The 21,539-nt window shown below is 37.6% G+C and overlaps 1 protein-coding gene across 2 annotated transcripts in view; it reads left to right on the forward strand.

Moving 5' to 3' along the window:
• C2H10orf67 (chromosome 2 C10orf67 homolog) overlaps positions 1-21,539 on the forward strand; it is a 120,944-nt gene that overhangs the window by 42,594 nt on the left and 56,811 nt on the right. For both annotated transcript variants that reach the window (XM_039521675.1, XM_039521674.1), the window contains 4 exons: positions 2,966-3,113; positions 4,346-4,404; positions 6,731-6,796; positions 12,102-12,164. In XM_039521675.1, the coding sequence (XP_039377609.1) occupies positions 2,966-3,113; positions 4,346-4,404; positions 6,731-6,796; positions 12,102-12,164 (336 nt within the window). The remainder of the gene's footprint in view (positions 1-2,965; positions 3,114-4,345; positions 4,405-6,730; positions 6,797-12,101; positions 12,165-21,539) is intronic.

Consider the following 21,539-nt stretch of genomic DNA (forward strand, 5'->3'; position numbering starts at 1 on the left):
GCACTACTTCACACAATGCACAGTCAACCTGTGTACCTCATTGCCAGGGCATGTTGTGAAGGCCAGAGGTGTAACTGGGTTCAAAAAATAATTAGATAAGTTCAAGGATGCTATGTCCATCAATGGCTATTAGCCCAAGATGGTCAGGGATGCAACCCCATTCTCTCAGTGTCCTAAGACTCTATTTATGAGAAGGTAGAAGTAGATGATGGGATGGATCACTAATAAGTTGCCCTGTTCTGTTCATATCCTCTGATGCATCTAGCGTTGGCCATTGTCGGAAAATGGGATACTGGGTTAGATGAACCATTGGTCTGACCTAGTATGGCCGTTCTTATGTCTAAGATACTATTCAGCATGAAGTAAGGATGGTAGAATATGGCCCTAAATTTGTCATATTTCAGAATAATGTCTTCATATTTACCTAGTGTTCTGTTGGAAATTTAATAAAAGTTCATACCTTTAGCAACTGTGTATTTTTGCATTAATTAAAACTAAATAAAAACAATTTTGATATTTAAAAATTATTATTGGGTAAATTGTAGATTGAAAGTAACAAATCAACAATTTTATATATAAAGTGAGAGAGTTTAAAACCTTATGATTGTCAACAACTTTCTAGCCCTTTTTTGCTTACATGATTGAGTTTAAAGTCCCTTTGGTTTAAGCAAGCCAAAACTACTGCTGTGGGCAGATGGTAGAGAGAACACTACCACAAAACCTGCCACTCAAAGTGTAACAGATGACTGTAGCTACAGAAAACTGTCCCTTTGTTCATTTTGCTAATGAGTGTCCTCATTGCAGCATGAGCCTGAATAGTTAATTATTTGCAGTTCTTGTTTATAACAGATGGTGGAGCTAGAGCTAAAGGTTATCCATGCAAAGCACAAACCATAAATTGATCTGTGAGTAAAACAAGCCCACTATGTTTTTCTGAATTGTTGCATTAAAACAGTAAGAGATAAAAAGACTACATTTCGATTTTAAAACATCATTTAAAAATTTTACACTTTGATTCACATAGCTAAGTCAAACATTTCTAGTTTCATTTATGATGATGGTGATCCTCATGCTATCAGCTGTTGATGCTCAAATTCTGCCTGGGCAAAGGAACTCATGCCTAAGCTTATTAAGTTCTGAAACAGTTATTTAAAAGGTCTTTTGAAATTGTAAATTTGTTCTGTAATGGTTTAGAGTTGAACAATGTTAGAGGAGAATGATAAATAATCACTCAAATATTTTATTGGCTGTTTTATTAACAACCCCTCTGCAGCTTGTTAGAGACTGCCTATAGGATTTCCAAGGTTCTGGAAAGAGTTCTTGTAAAAATTAATCCTAGTCTAGTAACTAACTAATAAGCATAACTAAAAAGTTGTTTTGTTAGTTTGAAAATCTCTATTACTAACTTAACATAATTTCATTAGCTGATATTTGACCTTTCTAGAAATTGCTACTTCTTAGTTAGCAAAAAAGGGGAGCTACAAACTAATTTTAAGGTTGAATTTTTAAAACACTCTGGAATTTTATCCACCTGATTCCCAGTAAAATCATTGAGAGACCTGTGGCCATAACTCTGTGTAACACTTTGATAGTTTATTCCTAAAAGTTTAAGTGAGCACAAGGGACTGAGAGGTGGTTTTGTTTTGTTTTGTTTTTTGAGAAAAACATTTGAAATAGTTGTGCAGGAGAGAATGTTTGCCATAAATATATTTTGGTTTTGAGTTCAGGTTTACATGTTTTCTTAAAAACTCAGAATTTTACTTCCAAAGTTCTAGGTACCAGATTCTTACTTTTTATCATTAGGTAACCTAGAAAAGGAGGCCCTACTTTCACATGCTTATTTTTGCCACGTGAAACAACTATCTTAAATTTTCTTTAGTAAGCAAAGTAATTAATAACCTGTTCTTTGTTTTTAATATTTTTAAGGCTTTCAGAATTCAGTTTGATAGGCTGGTATTACTCTAAAGTTTTGTTCCAGCTTCCGAAAGCTTTTCTGTAATTTTAAAAGAAATATGTGGCAGTAAAATCTGGACAGCCATAAGACAATATATTCAAATGTTTTCAATAGCTTTGAAACAGACAAGAAAAAAAGAGTAGCTGTCCCAATAAGCTTCAGTTGCATAAGAAGTCTTTTCCATAATGGATGTGGCAAGATTTAAACAAAGGACACGCATAATAAAAATGTAAATGAGTTTGCTTTACTAAAACTATAACTTTAAAGTCTTTTGTTGTATGTTATCCTGGAACCTTCTTACTAGGTAATCACTGTTTGCATAGAGATTTAAACCATAGTCTTCAATAGCATTAAACCCCTGCACGGTCTATGTGTGACAGGCATGCAAAGCCATGTTAATGTTCAGAATATGAATTGCCTCTGGGTGGCTCCGACACCAAGTAGAAAACCAACTGCGTTGGTATCAGAAGGCCTGATGGACTCCATGCGGCTCCCAGCCTGAAAACTTCACCACTTTGACATGTGATGTGCTCCTCATGACACTGGCAGCACTGTCACTGAGAAATGGCACAAAGGCAACAAGCCCCCCTCCTTAGCCATGCACTTTGCAACCCCCTGGTGTTGCCTGTCCACAATCTCTCCTGCCTGCCTAGTTACGGACGGCACTTCATAAACACAGAGGGAAGTGTGGGTGGATAGGCCCCAGCTGCCTTCCTGCACACAGCCTCCATAATAAATTGACCTGAATGATGAGGGCACACAAACAGTATGATATGCATTATTCCTGTCAATAAAATGTCCCCATGTGTTATGGCTTTGTATATAATGTACTGCAGTCTTTCTTCCAGCAAGGTCCTATTTAGTCTCTTGACTTTTTTGTATTCATATTATAACTGTGTAATAGAATTCAGAAAATTATATGATAGCTGTGTTGTATAATTATTATATTTGTGCAGCATATTTAAATCCTTGATTCTTTACTTAGAAATACAAGGGTTCTCAATCTTTCAGATTATTTTTGACAACGATGATGACAATGAAAAAAATATGCTCGAAAAAGAAAATGAGGATTTCAGAGAAGAGGTTTCTAGACTACTTGATAGGATTGCACATCTTGAAGAGTCTCTGAAACGCAGTGAAAAAGAAAATAATAAATTAGGTAAAATTTTCATGTGATGTTAGGTCAAGATGACATTTAAATACAGTATGCATTAAATGTTAAAATCAAAATGAATATCTAGTATGGTCCAAAAATGTGGTAATTTTTTCTTGGACTTTCTATCAGCGTGTTTTGTACTTTTTAATTATTCTAAACTTTTTTGAATATTTATATTTACTTTTTTACTCATGATAAAAGAATATTTGTTTATATGGAAGTTGAGACTTCTTATGTTGGTTAACAGTGTTGCTGGAGTTCATAAAATATAACACTGTTATTTTGTAGTCTGCAAAATTACTAAAATCTGAGAAAAGTGTTATGTAAATATTTATATTTGTAAATGATTAAATATATTGTTAGTTTTAATTTAGTTGCCTTAAGATGAGGAGGTAAAATGGACACTATATATAAAATAGGTTTCTGTGCTTGCACATATGTATTAACATACACTTTCTGGGAAGAAATATGAATTATATGTTTGTGCAGAAGTCTACAAGAATCAATTTCTTTTTCAAGTTATCAACACTGTTTTCAGTATGGTTACTTTACAACATTTTTTAAAAGGAATTCATTTTGTCTTATTCTGAAATTGAGAGTGTGTGTGTGTATGTATATAAACAAACATACACACCATTCAGGTTATAAGAACAATTAATAAGTTCAGTCTTTACTTTCAAGTTACCGCTAGTATATTGTCAGTGTTAGAAAGCTCTTATGGAAAGCTAGAAATCTATGGCATTAGAACAGAATTTGTGTGGAAAATCTGGCTTCTGACTTTTGTACATCCAAATAGATTAGACATAGTAGTACCTTTTATAGTAGAAAGATGAATTTGACATAAACAGTATTCTTTATTGCTGTTTATCATCTGATTTAATGGCGCTTCTCATCTTTTCATAGTTTTGTTTGAGCAATAAAGAACCACCTGCTAAAGCACTTTGTATTGGCTGTGACTAACAGCAAGGATGTCCAGAGCTAGTATTAATGAAAAGCTGTGGGCACTCAGCCACACTTGGCTCTTGAACTTACTTCTTAATCTCTATCTGACCAGCCGGCTGAACAGCAGGAAGAAGGCTATGAATGTCAAGGGCAGTTGTGAAGGTCAGAGTTCTGCTAGGACTTTCATCCACTGTGCATTCCACTAGGCTTAGACTGACCTGAAGCATACAATATAAATACACTGATGTAGGCTTGTAATTTCATGCTCTACCTTTCTCCCTATTTGTTTTCAGATAAGGAGGTTCGAGGTATGCAATTAAAAATGGAAAAAGATGAGAAAACTGTTCAAAAGGTACTGTATTGTTTTGACAGTGATGGATGTCTCTCTAAGCAGAAAAGCAGCAGGTTTGGGTTATTCACAAAGTCTATTCCAAATAATACGAGAAAGCTGAAAAATAGTCAATATCATTTCAATTGTTTCAGATTTTGTTTTATGTTTGTTTAGCTCAATGATGAGTAAAAATGAGCTGGTATTCCTGCCTATGCAGAAGACAGTGGTTCAGATTGTCTTCCTCCTGTCATGTCAGCATTATTTTTGCTGTATTTTAACACTAGTAAATTAGACACTTTCTCACTTCTGAACTTCAGCAAACTGTAGTGGAGTTGGGTGGAGTACTTTCATTAAAAAGAAGGGCACAAGTATATTTTTAGAGAAAGAGTAACAAGGATCAAATATGGAAGTATCTGTAATTTTGGGCAAGAAATGTGTTATTCTCAATAACTTGTGGTTTGCTGTATATTTTCTGTATTTCTGGGTAATGTTATTAATTTGTCTTCAATATTATTTATGTGCTATCAGTACAAGGCAGTGGTTGAACAAGACATAGTAAATACAAATTAATGCTTCTTGGCATAGGGAAGTTCTAAAAAACAAAAACACCTCTCTGAGAGATGGGGAGACATAAAGATCTATTTAGATAACATGCCTAGATATCATGCCAAATGGATTTCTTCTCTACAGTGCATTATTCCCTTTCTAAAAATGAAAGAGAAATCAAAGAACTTCTTCCCACTGTAGAAAGTGGACTCTTTCCATGAAATATTATTCAATGTGATCTATATCCTTTGTTGAAGAACTTCAGTTTAGCAAGGTATTTTCATTAAGGTATTTTCATCTTTGTGGTGAAATCTCTGGGAAGTAATGACCCTTTATATGATAAAAATCTTCACATTAAGTTGTTTTCACTGTCCAGGGAGAGGAAGAATTCTGTTTTGTTGAGGCACAGGAATGAAAGTCAGGAGATCTGGCTTCTATTTCCACCTCTTCCATAGACTTTGCTTGCAAAGATGTCACTTCTCACACCTCGCTTTCCCCTCTGTTAAATGGTAATAATACCAACCTACCTCCGAGGGGTGTCGGAAGGCTAAATTTGTTAATGATTTTAAACCTTGAGATCCTATAAATGAACCCTAAAATTAGAAATGGAAGCTAAAGATGTATCCTAAGATTAGATATGGAAAACTCCTATTGGTCCATCCATTTTATCTAGTTGCAAAAGGAGGATTGTTCCCTACAGTACATTTTCTAGTGTATTATTTATATTGTGGAACTGCCCAAAGACCCCAACAAGACTGGGGTCCCATTGTGTTAGGTTCTATACAAATTATATACAGATGAAACAATCCCTGCCCCCAAAAGTTCACAGCCTAAGTTTGTCTAGTTTAGTTTGCAAAGTCCTAATCCATGGGATTTCTGACGCTTCTTTGGAGACCGTTCCACAGCCTAATGCATCTCACTGTTGGGAAGGTTTTCTACTGGGTACTCCACTGAAAAAAAAATTTGGCTTGATATCTAGAATTTTTGCACTTGGATAACTTTAAAATTGGGTTCATTTTTAAAATTTATACATGCATGGACTTAGTCCTCAATGACAATAGGTGCCTGACATGCTCCCCATTAAAAAGCCTAAGTAAACAGGTTATATATACTGAAGATGACTTCAAGAGTCAAAGAAAAAAGAATATATTTTCCCTCCCCAGAAAGCCACCAAGCAGCAGTTGAACTACTCCAAAACTGCCACTGCATCTTGACTGCATCAGCCCTTGTGAATGCTCTCGAAACACCCCAATCATAGGTGTGTGGTTTGACTGTTGGATCAGAGTAATCCTCATTCCGAATACTTCCCTCCATGGTAGGGGCTCCCTATGCCCATTCTTTATGCTTTGCAGGTGGTATAGATATCCTAGTCAGACTTCCTCTACCTAAGCAATGGAGCATCATTAGTTTGACTGTATTCAGAACTTCATGCAGTTCTTATTTGGGCCAAAGGATTTGTCTCAGAAAGCTGTTTTCCAAAGTGCCCTTCATTTTAACCTGCAGCTTTCTAGAGATATGATCTTCTGTATTTTGTATGCACATTCAGGGTGTGTTCAATACAAAATTAAAGTGTAAACATTTGGTGTGTGAATTGCACATTCTGCATGTGGCATTCCTAGTGCACCATCAGGCTTGTTTCTAGGTATCATGGTATGTGCCAGGATGCCCATCAGTCTGTCATTCATTAGGTTATATATATGCTGTATTTTCTTTGGTAAACTATATTTAGAAAGGATTTTGGAAGAATTCTACCTGCCTCTAATCTAAAATGCAACATTACTTTTTATGCTTTTATTTTTAGTTAATTGAAGCTCAAGAAAAAATAAACATGGAACTTGAGAAGGAGAGGTCATTAAATCAAAGTATGGTAAGATTCTTGTGCTTAAATTATTTTTATGAACTGCCATGTGTTTCAAACTTCATAAAAATGGTTGTTTTCATATATATAGAAACTTATTTATTTTATTTAAATATTCAGTTTGTTCTAAGTATCATATGCAGCTTATGTGTACTGATTGATTTTTTTTTTTTAGAAAAATGAAAAAGCATTTTTTAAAAGAGGTTTTTGGAGAATCAGTTCAGCAGAAACCTAAATTTTACTCTACTAATGGAAGAAACATGCAAAATGATTTTTAAAGATTTTTTAAAAAGAACTTAAATATTGTTTGGCACAGAAGAACTTGGAAAACATTTAACATTATGTGGAAAGGTTTGGTACTATGATAGGGGGAGCCCTATCTTAAATATTTGTGTATTCTGTATTAGTCTCATAAGAATACTGCCTTTTATTTTCTTTTTACGTGTTGCAAGAACTTTCCAGATGGCTGATTGTTTATTTTATCATTTGACCTTTTTTCTAACTTGGTCTCACAGTGATTTTCACACTGGTCACCACTAGTATGTCTTTGTTACAGTATACTGACTGGGTTTATTATAATAAAAAATAAAACACAGCTTGACTTGCAATCTAAATATGCTGGAAAAGAATATGATACTGTTTAGAAGAGAAAAGGTTGTGAATAGAAAATCAGTACCACTTCAGTTTCTTAAACATTTGCTTTTTTTTCAGCTTGTCAAACTTTGTGCCAAGTCATAGCCGCTTTTACTTACTTTGTTTTGTTAATCTTAGCACAGTGTGTGTTGGGCTATCTTGACATAGGGCCAAATCCTGCAGTCCTTACTCAGTCTTTGACTTCAATGGGACTTTTGCCTGAGTAAGTACTGCAGGATTGAGTCTTTAGAAATGGATGAAAAACAGAATTTCAAGGTTATAAAGGAAGCCTTCTTTGAAACCAGTTTTTAAAGGCTGAAAACTCGGACTAACTTGATCTGTGGACCTCTTTTTTTAACAAACACATTAGTCTTGAGAACACATTTCACCTTTTTTTCTTTTAACTGGAAAAATGTGATTTTCTTGGAGCCAGGGATTCTGAGCGCACACAGCCAACATTTTTAAACTTGATTGCCTAAAGTTCAGACCCTAAATTCATGTATTGACTTTGGCCTTTCAAAAGGATCTGTGTTATCATAAGCATCTGTCTGCAGGGCTGTCCTTAGGTATACGCAGCATACACGGAGGGCACCTGAAAGTTTTGGGCACCCTGGGTCTTAGTGTCCACCCAGCCGTCTCTTCCTGTCCCTTTTCTGACCCTTCCTGCAGGCTCCCACCACTGCTGGCTGCTGCAGCCTGGTGAGTCTTCTTCCAGAGGGGATCTAGTACTTAAAACAGCCTGCCAGACCTATTAGCACAACATTGAAACTGTTAAAGAGCCATTCAAGTTATAATGAAGCCATTTAACAGGCATTTGCCAACCCCCAGGTATTTCAGTTTCTGAATTTACTGACAAAACCAGTTGTGCATTACTGTAATATTTACTCAGAACATGTTAGTCTACGGGACCTTAGTTTAAAATTTGCTTTAAAAATATTGCATTAGTGTGTTGCTGAAGATTATAAAATCACATCTCTAAAAAATCCTTGCATAGATTTTTTGATGCACAATCTGAGTATTCATCTTTAGCCTTAAATGCTTGGATCTTCAAACATACAGGTTTTTAAAAGACCACCCTTATCTAAAATACACATGCATGCCCAAGCTGCCGTTGGGCATAGGGGCACCAGTTTAATAATACTGCATAGGGCCCAATAAATCCTAAGGACGGCCCTGTCTGTCTGTGCAGATTTCCTAGTTGGCTTTGAAAATCTCAACTAGTGGGTTTGCACAGGTTTCACCAAGGACATAATTTGAAGGCATTGGAGTTGAATAGGTGTAACTAAGGTCTAATTTGTCCTCATTGAACCTTTATCACTGAAGATGATGTGTGAGATGGAAAGAACCCAGAATGAACTTCAGATACCAGGTTGAGATTGCTGGGCTGGCAGCTAGAAAAGACATTTTTACTTGTAAACTGAGCTCATTAGATACAGAAATCACTGAGAGAAAATAAACGTGGAGTCACATAATGTCACTTTTACTGAGACACTCCTCAGAACAGAACCACACTTAAAGGACTGTCTGGGTTTCCTCTCTATTCTTTTATAGTAGTGTGTGTTTCAAAGGCTGTGCCTCTTTCTTCAAGTTACTGTTACCTAAGACAAGGCACAGCAAAAGTGGAAGTGAACATTCAAATTCATTGTAAGTTCTTCTAACATAAAAAACTATAGGCTTAGAATTCATTAAAAAAAAAAACAGAAGACCACACAACATGAATGGAGCTATAGCACATACATATTTAGGGCCATATTGTGCCTTTAGGATATACCCCTGAGATAGGGACAGTGTAGAATCATATCAGTGCAGGCAAGGAGATAGGATACTTCCTAGAGCTCCCTAGACTGCATCTGCTGTGAGCTTTCCCTTAAGAGGGTGCAGCATGTGTGTCCCTCCAGCTGGCCAGCTCTGCTGGCTGAGGTCAGAGGTGAGGAGGCAAAGCCCCACCTCTTCTCTGCCCTCTCTCCATCCTTCAGAACTGAATAAAGACTGCAGTTACAGCTGGTCCCTGCACAGAGGTGCAAAAGGGGTGAGGAGAAAAGCTCCTTGAGCCTCCTCCCTCCCATCCCACCTCCCTCCTCCCTACTACCCCAGACATAATCTGGCCCTAACTGTATATAGAGAGGGCAGAAGAGGAAAATCTTGAAAATATATTCAGGAAAACAAGCTTTAAAGAAAATTCTCTTTTTAATACCAATAAATACTGGTCCTTAACCAAGTGTAGTTCTAGAGTAATACTACTCCAAACGTAGCCCCTCTGCTCACCCAGAAACTCTTCTTTGGGTGTCTTCTTGGAGAAATTACAAAAACTAAGGCTCTCACTCTGCCTTTTTGCAGATGTATTAGTATACAGAGTGCAAAATAAATCAGTATATGGGCTTCCAGCCTTGAGGAAAAGGCTTTTCAGTTAATTTCAGCCTCTCTCTTCACTCTTCTTCCACTCCCCATTGAGTTATAGAACATCTGGTACCAAACTCATAGAATGTACCTCTGTTTGGCTAGGTCCACAGTTCTGAACTGAGGTTCTTCAGTAGGGTGACCAGATAGAAAGTGTGAAAAATAGGGACAGAAGGTGTGTGTGTGTGTGGTGGTGGTGGGGAATAGGTGCTTATATAAGAAAAAGCCCCAAATATCGGGACTGACCCTATAAAATCAGGACATCTGGTCATGCTATCCTTTAGTAACCATAGTAAAGATACAGAGAATAGCTATCAGGTTGCCTCTGAGATGTGGTGAAGACATCCTGGCAAGTCTTGAGCACCTGTGGAACCCTCTAATATTATTTAACATACTTAGCTTTTTAGCCATATTTTTTCACAGCATATTACCAAACAAACCAACATTAAATGTACAGGAGACTGTGAAGAGTGCACTACCCCTTTAAGGGACAGGCTGCAGCTGATGCAAGGACATCCTGGGGTATAACCAAGGAGGCGCTGCCTCACCCTAGGGTAGGGCTGTTTAAACAGGAAGCCGAAGCTGAGCAGGAGAGAAGGGATAGAAATCATGCAGGCTGCCATGGCTGGTGGTTTCTCTCTGACTCAAGGAGTCTAACTTAACATGACTCAGAAAGTTGGTTTTGTGGATGTTCTAACTTGTGGAGCTCTGAACCAGGTTCCTGAATTATTCCTGTCTTGAAACTTCATTAAAAGGAGACTTGGTATTTGGTAATGTGTGTTGGCTTCTCCTTGACCCAGGCTGTTAAAGCAAAAAAATTGCTCCCCCAACTGGGGAAATTTAAGGTGGGGTGCATCTGCAGCATCTGCAAATCAGGCTGTAAGGGAGTGCATTACAGAAACCTATAAATAATACTGCAGGTCATTTCAGTAGCATGACATAACATCAGAAGTGGAATTTTATTATTATGGAAAGGGGGAAGCATTTACTTGTACAAAGACAGTTGCATGAGAAGTAGACTTTTGGACTAACTCTGCCAATTAAGAGACAATTAAGTTTGATTACCATTCTCCCACTCTCTTTCTCCTTGGAGTGGGAACACATAGAAAAGCAGATGGTGATCCTTTGGGAATGGGAAAGGGAAAGTGCAGGGGTAGAACCTCCCATCAGCCAGAAGTTACATGCCCTGTTGATCCAGTCTTCTTTGGATAGAGAGAAGATGTCAACAATGTGACTGATTGAGAGAGAGGAAATTAAAGAGAGAGAGAGAGTATAAAAGCAGACTGAGGAATGGAGAAATCCTCAAATTATATAGTGTCCTTGTGGGAGGGGATGTTTTGAATATTGAATGTAAATGTGAGTAGTAACTAAAGATCAGTCCTGGAGAAATGAACGATACAGGCAGAACGCTGGACATAAGTTCTTTAAAGCTTTTATACTTTTGACTAATTTCTGCCATAAGCTCTGCTAAAATTATTGTAAAACAATTACATGAAGATTATGACATAGATAAATATAGTCATTTCTGGATTTTATATCTTTTGGCCTTTTTATTATAACTAATAACAAAAAGTTGAAAAATATAGTATAAACTAATTTTTCCTACTGTGGTAAATACTGACAAATTTAATACTGAAAAAAAGGTAGTATACAAAACTGAATCAGTTGCAAAGTTTTGGAAATAATTTCAAGTGTAAACTGCTAATTTAAATGTTCTTCTTTACTTTCTCACAATTTGACAATTATGCCAGTATTCAATTTTGTTCCATCATTCCTAAAGATAAATTTGTTTTCCTTTTATTTAGCAAAGCAAATTTATAAGAAATACTGTGCAACAATACGGAAACTATTGAATTTTGCTATTGTTCAGTATAAGTCAAGTAGCCGCTGCTGTTTTGAAATCTTTTGACCAGTCAGAGTTTACATCAAGCAAATGTTTCCAATAAAAATTGTGGGCAATAATTAAGTCTCTTATGTAGTCCTATTCACAGGCAGTAAACGATGAAAACAAATTTTCAGTGTAATAGATCAAAGTACCAGTACATTTTGCTTTGAACGTGGATAAAGCTGCATTTCATTTTTTAAAGAATTAATAATTACTTATGGAAGATGTATATTTTTGTACACTTTTTGCAATATTTCCGGAAATGTAAGAATTTTAATTAATTAATTGTTCAAAGAAGTATAATATTAAATTAATGTCTCCCTCATCCTCTCTGTATTACATTTTATAAATGTGTGTGTCTGTACTTTTGCTCAGCTTTCTTGGCATTCATTTTAACAGCTCAGAGAACAAAAAGACATTGAAACAAAAGTGGAAAAGAAGTTACCTGACCTACAGGAAAAGGTAAATTCATTTTACTTCCTAGATGCAGCATATACTTCAATTAATTATATCATACTATGAAATACACCATATTCACTGTACCCGTAATATATTTGCCTTATCAGACTTTTTCTACCTCTGGTGGTTGCTTTCCCTACACTTCACTGATAACTAAACTAATACTATTTTGTTTAACTCTCCTCTCTTTTCAGAGTAGCAGCTGTGTTAGTCTGTATTCGCAAAAAGAACAGGAGTACTTGTGGCACCTTAGAGACTAACAAATTTGTTAGTGTCTAAGGTGCCACAAGTACTCTTCTTCTCTCTTTGTTACTTTCTGCTTGTCATCCACATGGCTCTAGATAACATATGTAATTGTCTCAGTCCTCTCTTCCACTCACTCTTCCTTTGTAAGGGAATATGGACTCACACTATTCGTAGTCATGATAGTGAGATTTGTTAGGAGGGACTCGCAAATAAGCATAGTTCAGTTGTTTTCCAGCTGAAATGTGGCAGCCCTAATACAGCAACCTGAACATAAGAACATCAGAAAACTACTCTATGCAGAACTACTCAAGATAGTTAAGTCACAGGCAGACTGCAAAGAGCTACAAACGGATCTCTCAAAACTGGATGACTGGGCAACAAAATGGCAGATGAAATTCAGTGTTGATAAATGCAAAGTAATGCACATTGGAAAACATAATCCCAACTATACATATAAAACAATGGGATCTAAATTAGATGTTACCACTCACGAAAGAGATCTTGGAGTCATTGTGGATAGTTCTCTGAAAACATCCACTCAGTGTGCAGTGGCAGTCAAAAAAGCAAACAGAATGTTGGGCATCATTAAGAAAGGGATAGATAAGAGAGAACATATCATATTGCCTCTATATAAATCCATGGTACGCTCACATCTTGAATACTGTGTGCAGATGAGGTGACCCCATCTCAAAAAAGATATATTGGAATTGGAAAAGGTTCAGAAAAGGGCAACAAAAATTATTAGGGGTATGGAATGGCTTCTGTATGAAGAGAGATTAATAAGATTGGGACTTTTCAGCTTGGAAAAGAGACGACTAAGGGGGGATATGGTTGAGGTCTATAAAATCATGACTGGTGTGGAGAAAGTAAATAAGGAAGTGGTATTTAATTATTCCTCATAACACAAGAATTGGGGTCACCAAATGAAATTAATAGGCAGCAGGTTGAAAACAAACAAAAGGAAGTATTTGTTCACACAATGCACAGTCAACCTGTGGAACTCTTTGCCAGAGGATGTAGTGAAGGCCAAGACTATAACAGAATTCAAAAGAGAACTAGATAAATTAATGGAGGGTAGGTTCCATCAATGGCTATTAGCCAGGATGGGCAGGGATGGTATCCCTAGCTTGTGTTTGCCCGAAGCTGGGAATGGGTGACAGGGAATGGATCGCTTGATGATTACCTGTTCTGTTCATTCCCTCTGGGGCGCCTGGCATTGGCCACTGTCGGAAGACAGGATACTGGGCTAGATGGACCTTTGGTCTGACCCACTATGGCTATTCTTATGTTCTTACGTTCTTAATTTGGGCCTATCACCCTCAGGGAAAGTCTGTCTAAAACATACAGGGCTTGTCTACATAGCAGGTTACTGTGTGGCAGGTAGTTGTAAGACAAGCCATATTCCAGGACTTTTAGGGTATGTCTACATTGCGATAAAAAACCTACAGCACCGAGTCTCAGAGCTGAGTTAGCTGATTCAGACCATCTGCAGCTGTGCTGTGGGTCTTTTATGTACCCTTAGTGTGCTTTAGCAGTTTCCACACGGGACATTACTATGCAGGCAAGCAGGTGTGCTGTAGATTCAGACCCTGGTTTGCCATGCAGTAAATTGCTGTGTAAGTAGGCACTTTAAAAATAACTGAAAGAATCTAAATAATGAGATTTCTTTTTAGTATTATGGGTATACTCCAAATTTTCTTTATACGAATAGTAATATGCAACATTTTTGATTACCTTTGTCTCTCCTATTCTCTGCCTGTGGCACATAGTAGTTTAGTGTCCTGAGGGCTGTAATACCCAGGTCTAATTTCAATTGTTGAGTTTAGTGTTTGAATGCTGGGTAGTGTTGGTGACCTGTGATATACAGGAGGTCAGACTAGATGATCTGATTGTCCCCTCTGGCCTTAAATTTTATGACTATGACATTTTCAAATTTATGCATAGCATTTGTCCCCAACCTTCAAACAATAACAATATCCATCTTGTAAAATAAATCTATAAATTTGAGATAAATCTCTCAATCAACAGTTAAAATATATTAACTAATCTTACTACAATGCACCTATCTGTACTCAAAGCATATCTTAAAATATTAATTAACTGTTGACTCTCTTATCAGGGGGTAGCCGTGTTAGGCTGTATCCACAAAAACAACAAGGAGTCTGGTGGCACCTTAAAGACTAACAGATTTATCTGGGCAAATAAATCTGTTAATCTTTAAGGTGCCACCGGACTCGTTGTTTTTGTTGACTCTCTTGAGGTGAATATTAGGATTTATTGACTGAAGAGGAAAATACTGACCAATGTGAGGGTTTTTTGTGTTTATGGCAGGGTGAGGCTAAGAATATAGGGCCAGATTTTTCAAGATATTTTAGGCACCTAAACATGCAGACAGTAGGATTTTCAAAAGCACACAAAAAATTAGGCACCTAGGTGCTTTTGAAAATTTCGCTATGTTTCTAAATACCTTGAAAAAACTGGCCCATTGTCAAGTAAATGTGATGGATGCCAGAACCCTTAAACTTTGCAGTCCTTGCAAAGAATGATTTTTTGTGTGTGTGTGTGTAACCTTTTGCATGTGTAGTTTTTATTTGGAATGAGATGAGGACTCCACCTGTTTACATGAGGGTGTAATGAGCATGTGATGTGAGAAAATTAAATTATCTAATCTTGATGTACAGGCTGTTATAGTCAACATACCCTTCTCCCTCTTTTTGTTGAGCCAAGGCCAACATTTCTCTAGAAAAAAATCCTCATTCACTTTATGCACCCAGATTCCCAACCAACCTTACAAAAATAAAATTCAAGCCTGATTTATCAACAAAACTAAAACTAAATCATCAGCACATTACCAGTCCTCGCTGAGGGACTGTATGACTCAGGGATTTGCTATAGGGATATGGTACCATCCACCTTTAGGGTCACCAGTTTTAATCTGGTTCATGTCAGCACAGTTACTGAAAGCAATTACTGTCTGATGACTCACTGATAGTCTGCGTGAAATGAACTGGCAATCTCAGTCCAGATCATTGGCTGGCTCCCTTCATTTTTCTTCCTCTTTACATGAGGCAGACACCTTCCTGCATAATTATAGATAGGTGACTGTAGAGAGGGAAAATATGGTATCTGATAAGTCTTGTTCACTATATCCAGGTTGTCCATTATAATAAATCCCTCATCATATTTGTTATAAATAGAGGTACATACTGAGAAAGAAATACACACATCTTTAATATGTTATTTTAAGAGGGTTTTTTTTAGTTATATATGGTTAATATTTTTCTAACAATTGAGTGTCCCTCCTAAATAGGGATGGTTGGCAAGTATAACTCCATAACCTGTTAAGATTAGTAATTTGAACTATTCAACCTAACTGTAGGGAGGTAGGAAAGAACCTAGTCTAACAGAAGAAATCTGAAAGTAACTATGTTTAAAGATGATGATTTTGAACCGTCTTCTGTACATCTCACTAGTTCCTGCTCTTTACCAAAGAGTGTGTAGTGAGTCTGACTGTATAGTGAGACTCAGGCTAACTTGTTTGGCCTTTTGGACCGTAATGAATAATAGTGTTATTCAAAATTTTGTTTTTTCGAAAAAAAATCTTTTTGTTTCAGCCAAACAAAATTCTTACACTTGTGGTCTTCCTTAACTTTTTCAGAGAACTTTATTTAATATCTGCAAGAAAAAAATTAGATGCCTCTTAGTGAACAAAAGATTTATGTTTTGTTTCATCATTTCTAAAGACATACTGAATTTAGGATACACAAAGGTTTTCGTTTGACTTCAGTTTGCAGTAATCCTTGATCTTCCTAAAACTTCAAATAATAGCACATAGCAAGCAAGTACTTAGAAGTTAATGTCTAAATTGATGTATTAATCACCTTAACTTTTTTGAAGCTGTATTTCTTACAACAGTTATTTGGTGTAACTTATTAATCATACTTATATTTGGAAATCCATGGCATTTGGTGGGAACAGCACACATGTTGAGATAAACTGAAGTTGAGGCAGGTCTGGAAGGAAGGACAGAAACACTACCAGCTAACTGAAATTTAGAAAATGTTTCAAAGCAGGATTTGTTGGTATTAATACATAAAATACAGTATTGTTGAGTTTGGTGTTTGTTAACTTTAAGTATATGTCAAATAAAACATTACAAGCATGGAGGTATATCAGGTCAGGAGTGAGTTGCAGTGACAGAATGCCTTTATTCAAGTATTTCTTTAATAATTATTTAGATTTAGATTTCAATAATAATAAGACACCTATCCAAGGCTCTTGGTGCCCTAATACACCATTAATTGTACAATGAAACAAGGGCTGGCCTTACCATGAGGCGAACTGAGGCGGCCACCTCAGGTGCCAGACTATGGAGGGGCGCCACTAGGACCCAGAGTGTAGAAAATTCTGTCTGCTGCTGGTGCATATGTATTCTCTCTGCTCTAGATGCACAGAGATGGTGGAGTGCTGTGCTGGAGGAAGGAGGGCACAAGAGATATAACAGACAGGCAGGAGAAAAGGTGAGAGGGAATAACAGAAAGCAGCAGGAGCTTCAGGGAGAGAGAGGAGGAGGAGCCTCTTATGTACCTCTCTAGCACCCCAGGAGCCTGGACTGATTAGGGAGCTTCTCAGGGAGCTTCCTGTTTGCTGCTGCTTCCCTGAACCCACTTGAGGAGAACTGGCAATCAACTGAAGTAGTAGGAGCCAGGTAGGCCCTTAAAACGCTGATATCTTCCCTCACTCAGGCCCTGCTACCAGCCTGCTTATTTGTCCCCTTCAATTGAGTGTTGAGAGCCACTATAGCTGGCACAGAACAGTAGTCATGAGTGAAAGAAGAAAATGCCCCTCTAGGGCAGCATTCAAAAAAAGAAAGAAAGCAAAGGAAGCTTTTCTGTCTAAGCAGGAAGGAGCTCTCCTGAGATACACAGACACAAATGTTCACAGTGAGCCTTCTGGCCCCAATGAGGATGTGAGTGGTGAGTAGATGCCTGTCTTCCTGTTAGTCAGAGTTCAGGTGACCTGGCAGCTACTGCCACATCCATATCTCCATCTCAAATGGATGTAACCATGCACATTCCTGAAGAAAAGTATAGATCAGAGAAGAGTTTGGTGGAGGCGCAAGAAACAGCTGCTGCTGAGTTTAGTTCTTTAAGTCTAGATGATCCAGGACTGTGGACCCACTTGAGCAGTAGCCTGAAGGACTTTCTTGTACTGCATGGGCCACAGCAAGTGAAAAACTTCATGTTCCCCAAAGACAATGAAAATAGAAGTTTCCTTCAAACACATTACTGGCGTGAAATCCCCAATTGTTACAAAGTGGAGAGGCCATGGCTTATGTACTCAAAAACCCAGAATGCTGCATACCGTTTTTGTTGCAAACTCTTCCAGTCTAATGGTCCAGCCACATTGGGTTCTACAGGAACAAAGGACTGGAAAAATCTGGCTAGAAATCTGGCATGCCATGAGAAGGCAGCAAATCACCAGAGAGCATTCCATAGGTGGAAAGAGCTTGAGATGAGACTAAGGTTAAAGGCCACCATAGATGATCAGCATCAAGAGAAGATTGCATCAGAGCCTCTTTACTGGCAAAATGTTCTGAAAAGGCTCATTGCCATTGTGAGAATGCTTGCTACCCAAAACCTAGCACTGTGTGGCACTTCAAATCAACTGTATGTGCCAAACAATGGAAACTTCCTTAAAACTGTGGAGCTGATGGCTGAGTTTGATGCTGTACTCCAGGAGCATCTAAGAAGAGTCACCACCCAAGAAATCTATACACACTACTACCATGGAAAAACAATTCAAAATGAGCTCATACAGTTACTGGCAACAAAAGTCAAACAGAAGATTGTGGCACATCTGAAGTCAGCAAGATATTACTCTGTTATTCTGGACTGCACACCTGATACCAGACATATTGAACAAATTACTTTAATGGTGCGTTTTGTAGCAACAGAACCTAGTGAAAATGTCCCTGCAATGGTGACTGTCAGAGAGCATTTTCTAGAATTTATTGACATTGTTGATACTACAGGAGCTGATATGACAAATGTGCTTCTTAAAAAGCTGGAAGATACGGGAATTGCGATAGCTGACATGAGAGATCAGGGCTACGATGATGCCAACATGAGAGGAAAGAATAGAAGAGTGCAGACTTGGATCCGAGAGTTAAACCCTCAAGCTTTTTTTGTTCCATGCAGTTCTCATTCATTGAACTTGTTGGTCAGTGATGCAGCATCAGCTTCTAGAGAGGCTGCTGCATTTTTTTATGTAATTCAAAGCATCTATGTATTTTTCTCTGCATCAATTCATCAATGGCAGATTTTGAAGCAACATCTGGGAACATCCTCTCTGACACTGAAACCACTGAGTGCCACATGATGGGAAGTCGAGTGGAGGCAATAAAGCCTATCAAACACTAAATTGGGAAGATAGATGATGCCATAGTTGCCATTATGGAGGCTGTTCATGGGAGAACAGTGGCAGAGAGAAATGGAATCACCAGAAATATACATAACTTCAAATTTCTGTGTGGCTTAGTGTTGTGGCATGACAAGGTTGAAATAAATGTTGTAAGCAAGAGACTCCAAGGTGTTGACCTTGATATATCTGGAGCAATGGAACAACTAGACAAAGCAAAGTCATACCTACAGTCTTACCAGTCAGATGAGGGATTTCAAAACGTTCTGAAGAGTGCACACAAGTTAGCAGAAGAACTTCACACTGAAGCTATTTTCCCACTCATTCAAGAATACAAGAGTCACCAAAAAAGAAGACATTTTGATTATGAGGCATGGGATAATCCCATAAGAGACCCCAAACAACAGTTCAAAGTTGAATTCTTTAACCAGGTACTAGATTGTGCAATACAGTCAGTTGAAGAATGTTTCATGCAGCTCATGGAACACAGCAGTATATTTGGGATGTTGTATGATATTCCAAAATTCCTCACTATACCTGAAGAAGACCTACACCAGCAATGCGGGGCACTAGAGACAGTGTTGACACATGATTACATGTGCGATGTTGATACGAGTGATTTAGGTGATGAACTGAAAGCCCTTTCAAGATACATTTCAGCAGGATCAACTCCAAAGGCTGTTCTGGAATATATGTGCACAAATAAGATGACCAGCCTCTTTCCCAATGCTTTTGTTGCTCTGCGTATACTTCTAACACTTCCTGTAACAGCTGCCAGTGGAGAACGCAGTTTTTCCAAGCTGAAGTTAATAAAAACACATCTACACTCCACAATGACACAGGAGAGGCTGGTCGGCCTCGCAACCATCTCAATAGAGCACGAGCTGGTCCAGACTGTGGACCTTCAGCAGGAAGCAGTTCAAATCTTTGCAATCAAGAAAGCACGGAAAGCACCACTTCGATTATTCAAACAGATAAAAATGCCAGTGTTTACTATGCAGACAAGAAAAGTTACATTTGCTGTTCAGGCATTTGAAAGTTAAGTGTTACTTAAAATTTTTGAACAAGGCATTTTAAGTTCTTAGTTCTCCTTTATTGGGGTAGGTAGCAGAGCAGAACGATGAGAGGAATAGAACAGGAAGAAGGCAGAATTGACACCTTTCAAAGTTTTGGCCCAAGCAAGAGGGCATGGGGGCGTCATTTGAGCTCCCCGCCTCAGATGCCAAAATGTTGTGGGTCTGCCTTGAATGAAACCCCAACAGTATTAAGGTAATCATTTCAACAGGTACTCAGCCTATTAATTGCATAATTAATTGTAATTAATTATTTTAAACACTTGACAGCTGTAAATTTTATTTTTCTCTTACGCTTAAATTTAATTCTTTGAGTAGTGAATTCTAAAATGCCTAAGTTATCCTGGCTGGAGTAATTATCATTATTGCTTTTATCAATTATCATTACTATTTTTATTACCATATTATGCTTTGTCATTCATTATTTAAAGTGGTACAATCAGTTCTTCTAGAATGTAAATTTAGCTTGTACATGCCTTAGCAGTTCCAGTTTAAAACAACAACAACATTAGTTAAACACATAAGTCTAGAGTCTAGACACTGTCCAGATTAAGGTTGCTTATTTTCAAATTGTATTTTTAATTATCTCTGTAATATAACTTAACATTTGTATGAAAATAAATGCAGTTCCAAGTCTGATACTAATAGTAATGATGGAGTCAAATGTTAGTGAGTCATGTACGTGATTGTGATCGGTAAACATAAATGCCAAAATAATGAGAAAAATAAATTCCCGTTCTTAATAAAAGAGGAAAAAAACTTCATCACTTATGTTAAAATTAAGAAAATACATTTTTAGAGGAGTGAAAAACAGTTGACTAAAATAGAGTAGATAATGGCAGTAACACAGAGTATGTCTATTAGAGAAAGTTAGCAGATTTTATTTATTTTTATTTAGCTCTACTAAAGATAGTATACAAAGTATCAAACTTGTGTTTCTGATATCTGTGTTAAGGCTCCAGAATTGTTACCTCAAGGCTTGGGATCGGGAATATCTTGCTGTATTATCTTCTGATTGTTCTAAATTTATATCTGCACTTAAAATATGTCTTTAATTAGTGTTTGCATGTATATATATATATTCTTTCTTTATATAGGAATTAGATACAGTACTCCTGTCAGCTAATTTCTTAGTTATTATCTGCAAAAAAAATTAGAGTTTTCAGGTGCCTAAGTAGCCCCTGGAATCACAGTTAAAGTTGCCCCTCCCCACCACCAAAATCTGAAATAGTGCCCCTGCTTCCTCCCTGCCTGGTTCACATCACCAGTGTGTGGCTCCCTGCCACATAACTGCTGCAGCTGCACATGCTCCGGCCCAGGCTGATGATGATTAGGTTTGCAAACTGGCTGGGGCTCAGGAGCCACATAGACCCAGCATCCATACCCCTTCCCGCCTACTGCCTCCTCCAGCTGCTGCTAAGGACAGAGCAGAAGGTGTCCGGGTAAGGCCTCCTACAGTACCTGTGCTCAGTTAAGCCTCTCTTGCACTGAGGCCTCCTGCTCCAGAGTGACCGCAGTGTGAGTTGTTGTATTATGGCTCTGAGTCTCCAAATCTTCCAAATATCCTACTGTGCTATGTGAAAATGGCTAATTTTAAAATGTAATACAGTACATTCTCCCATTTACAGTAATTAGCTAC

This window comes from Mauremys reevesii, linkage group 2, assembly GCF_016161935.1.
Source record: "Mauremys reevesii isolate NIE-2019 linkage group 2, ASM1616193v1, whole genome shotgun sequence".
Classification (NCBI taxonomy): domain Eukaryota; kingdom Metazoa; phylum Chordata; order Testudines; family Geoemydidae; genus Mauremys; species Mauremys reevesii.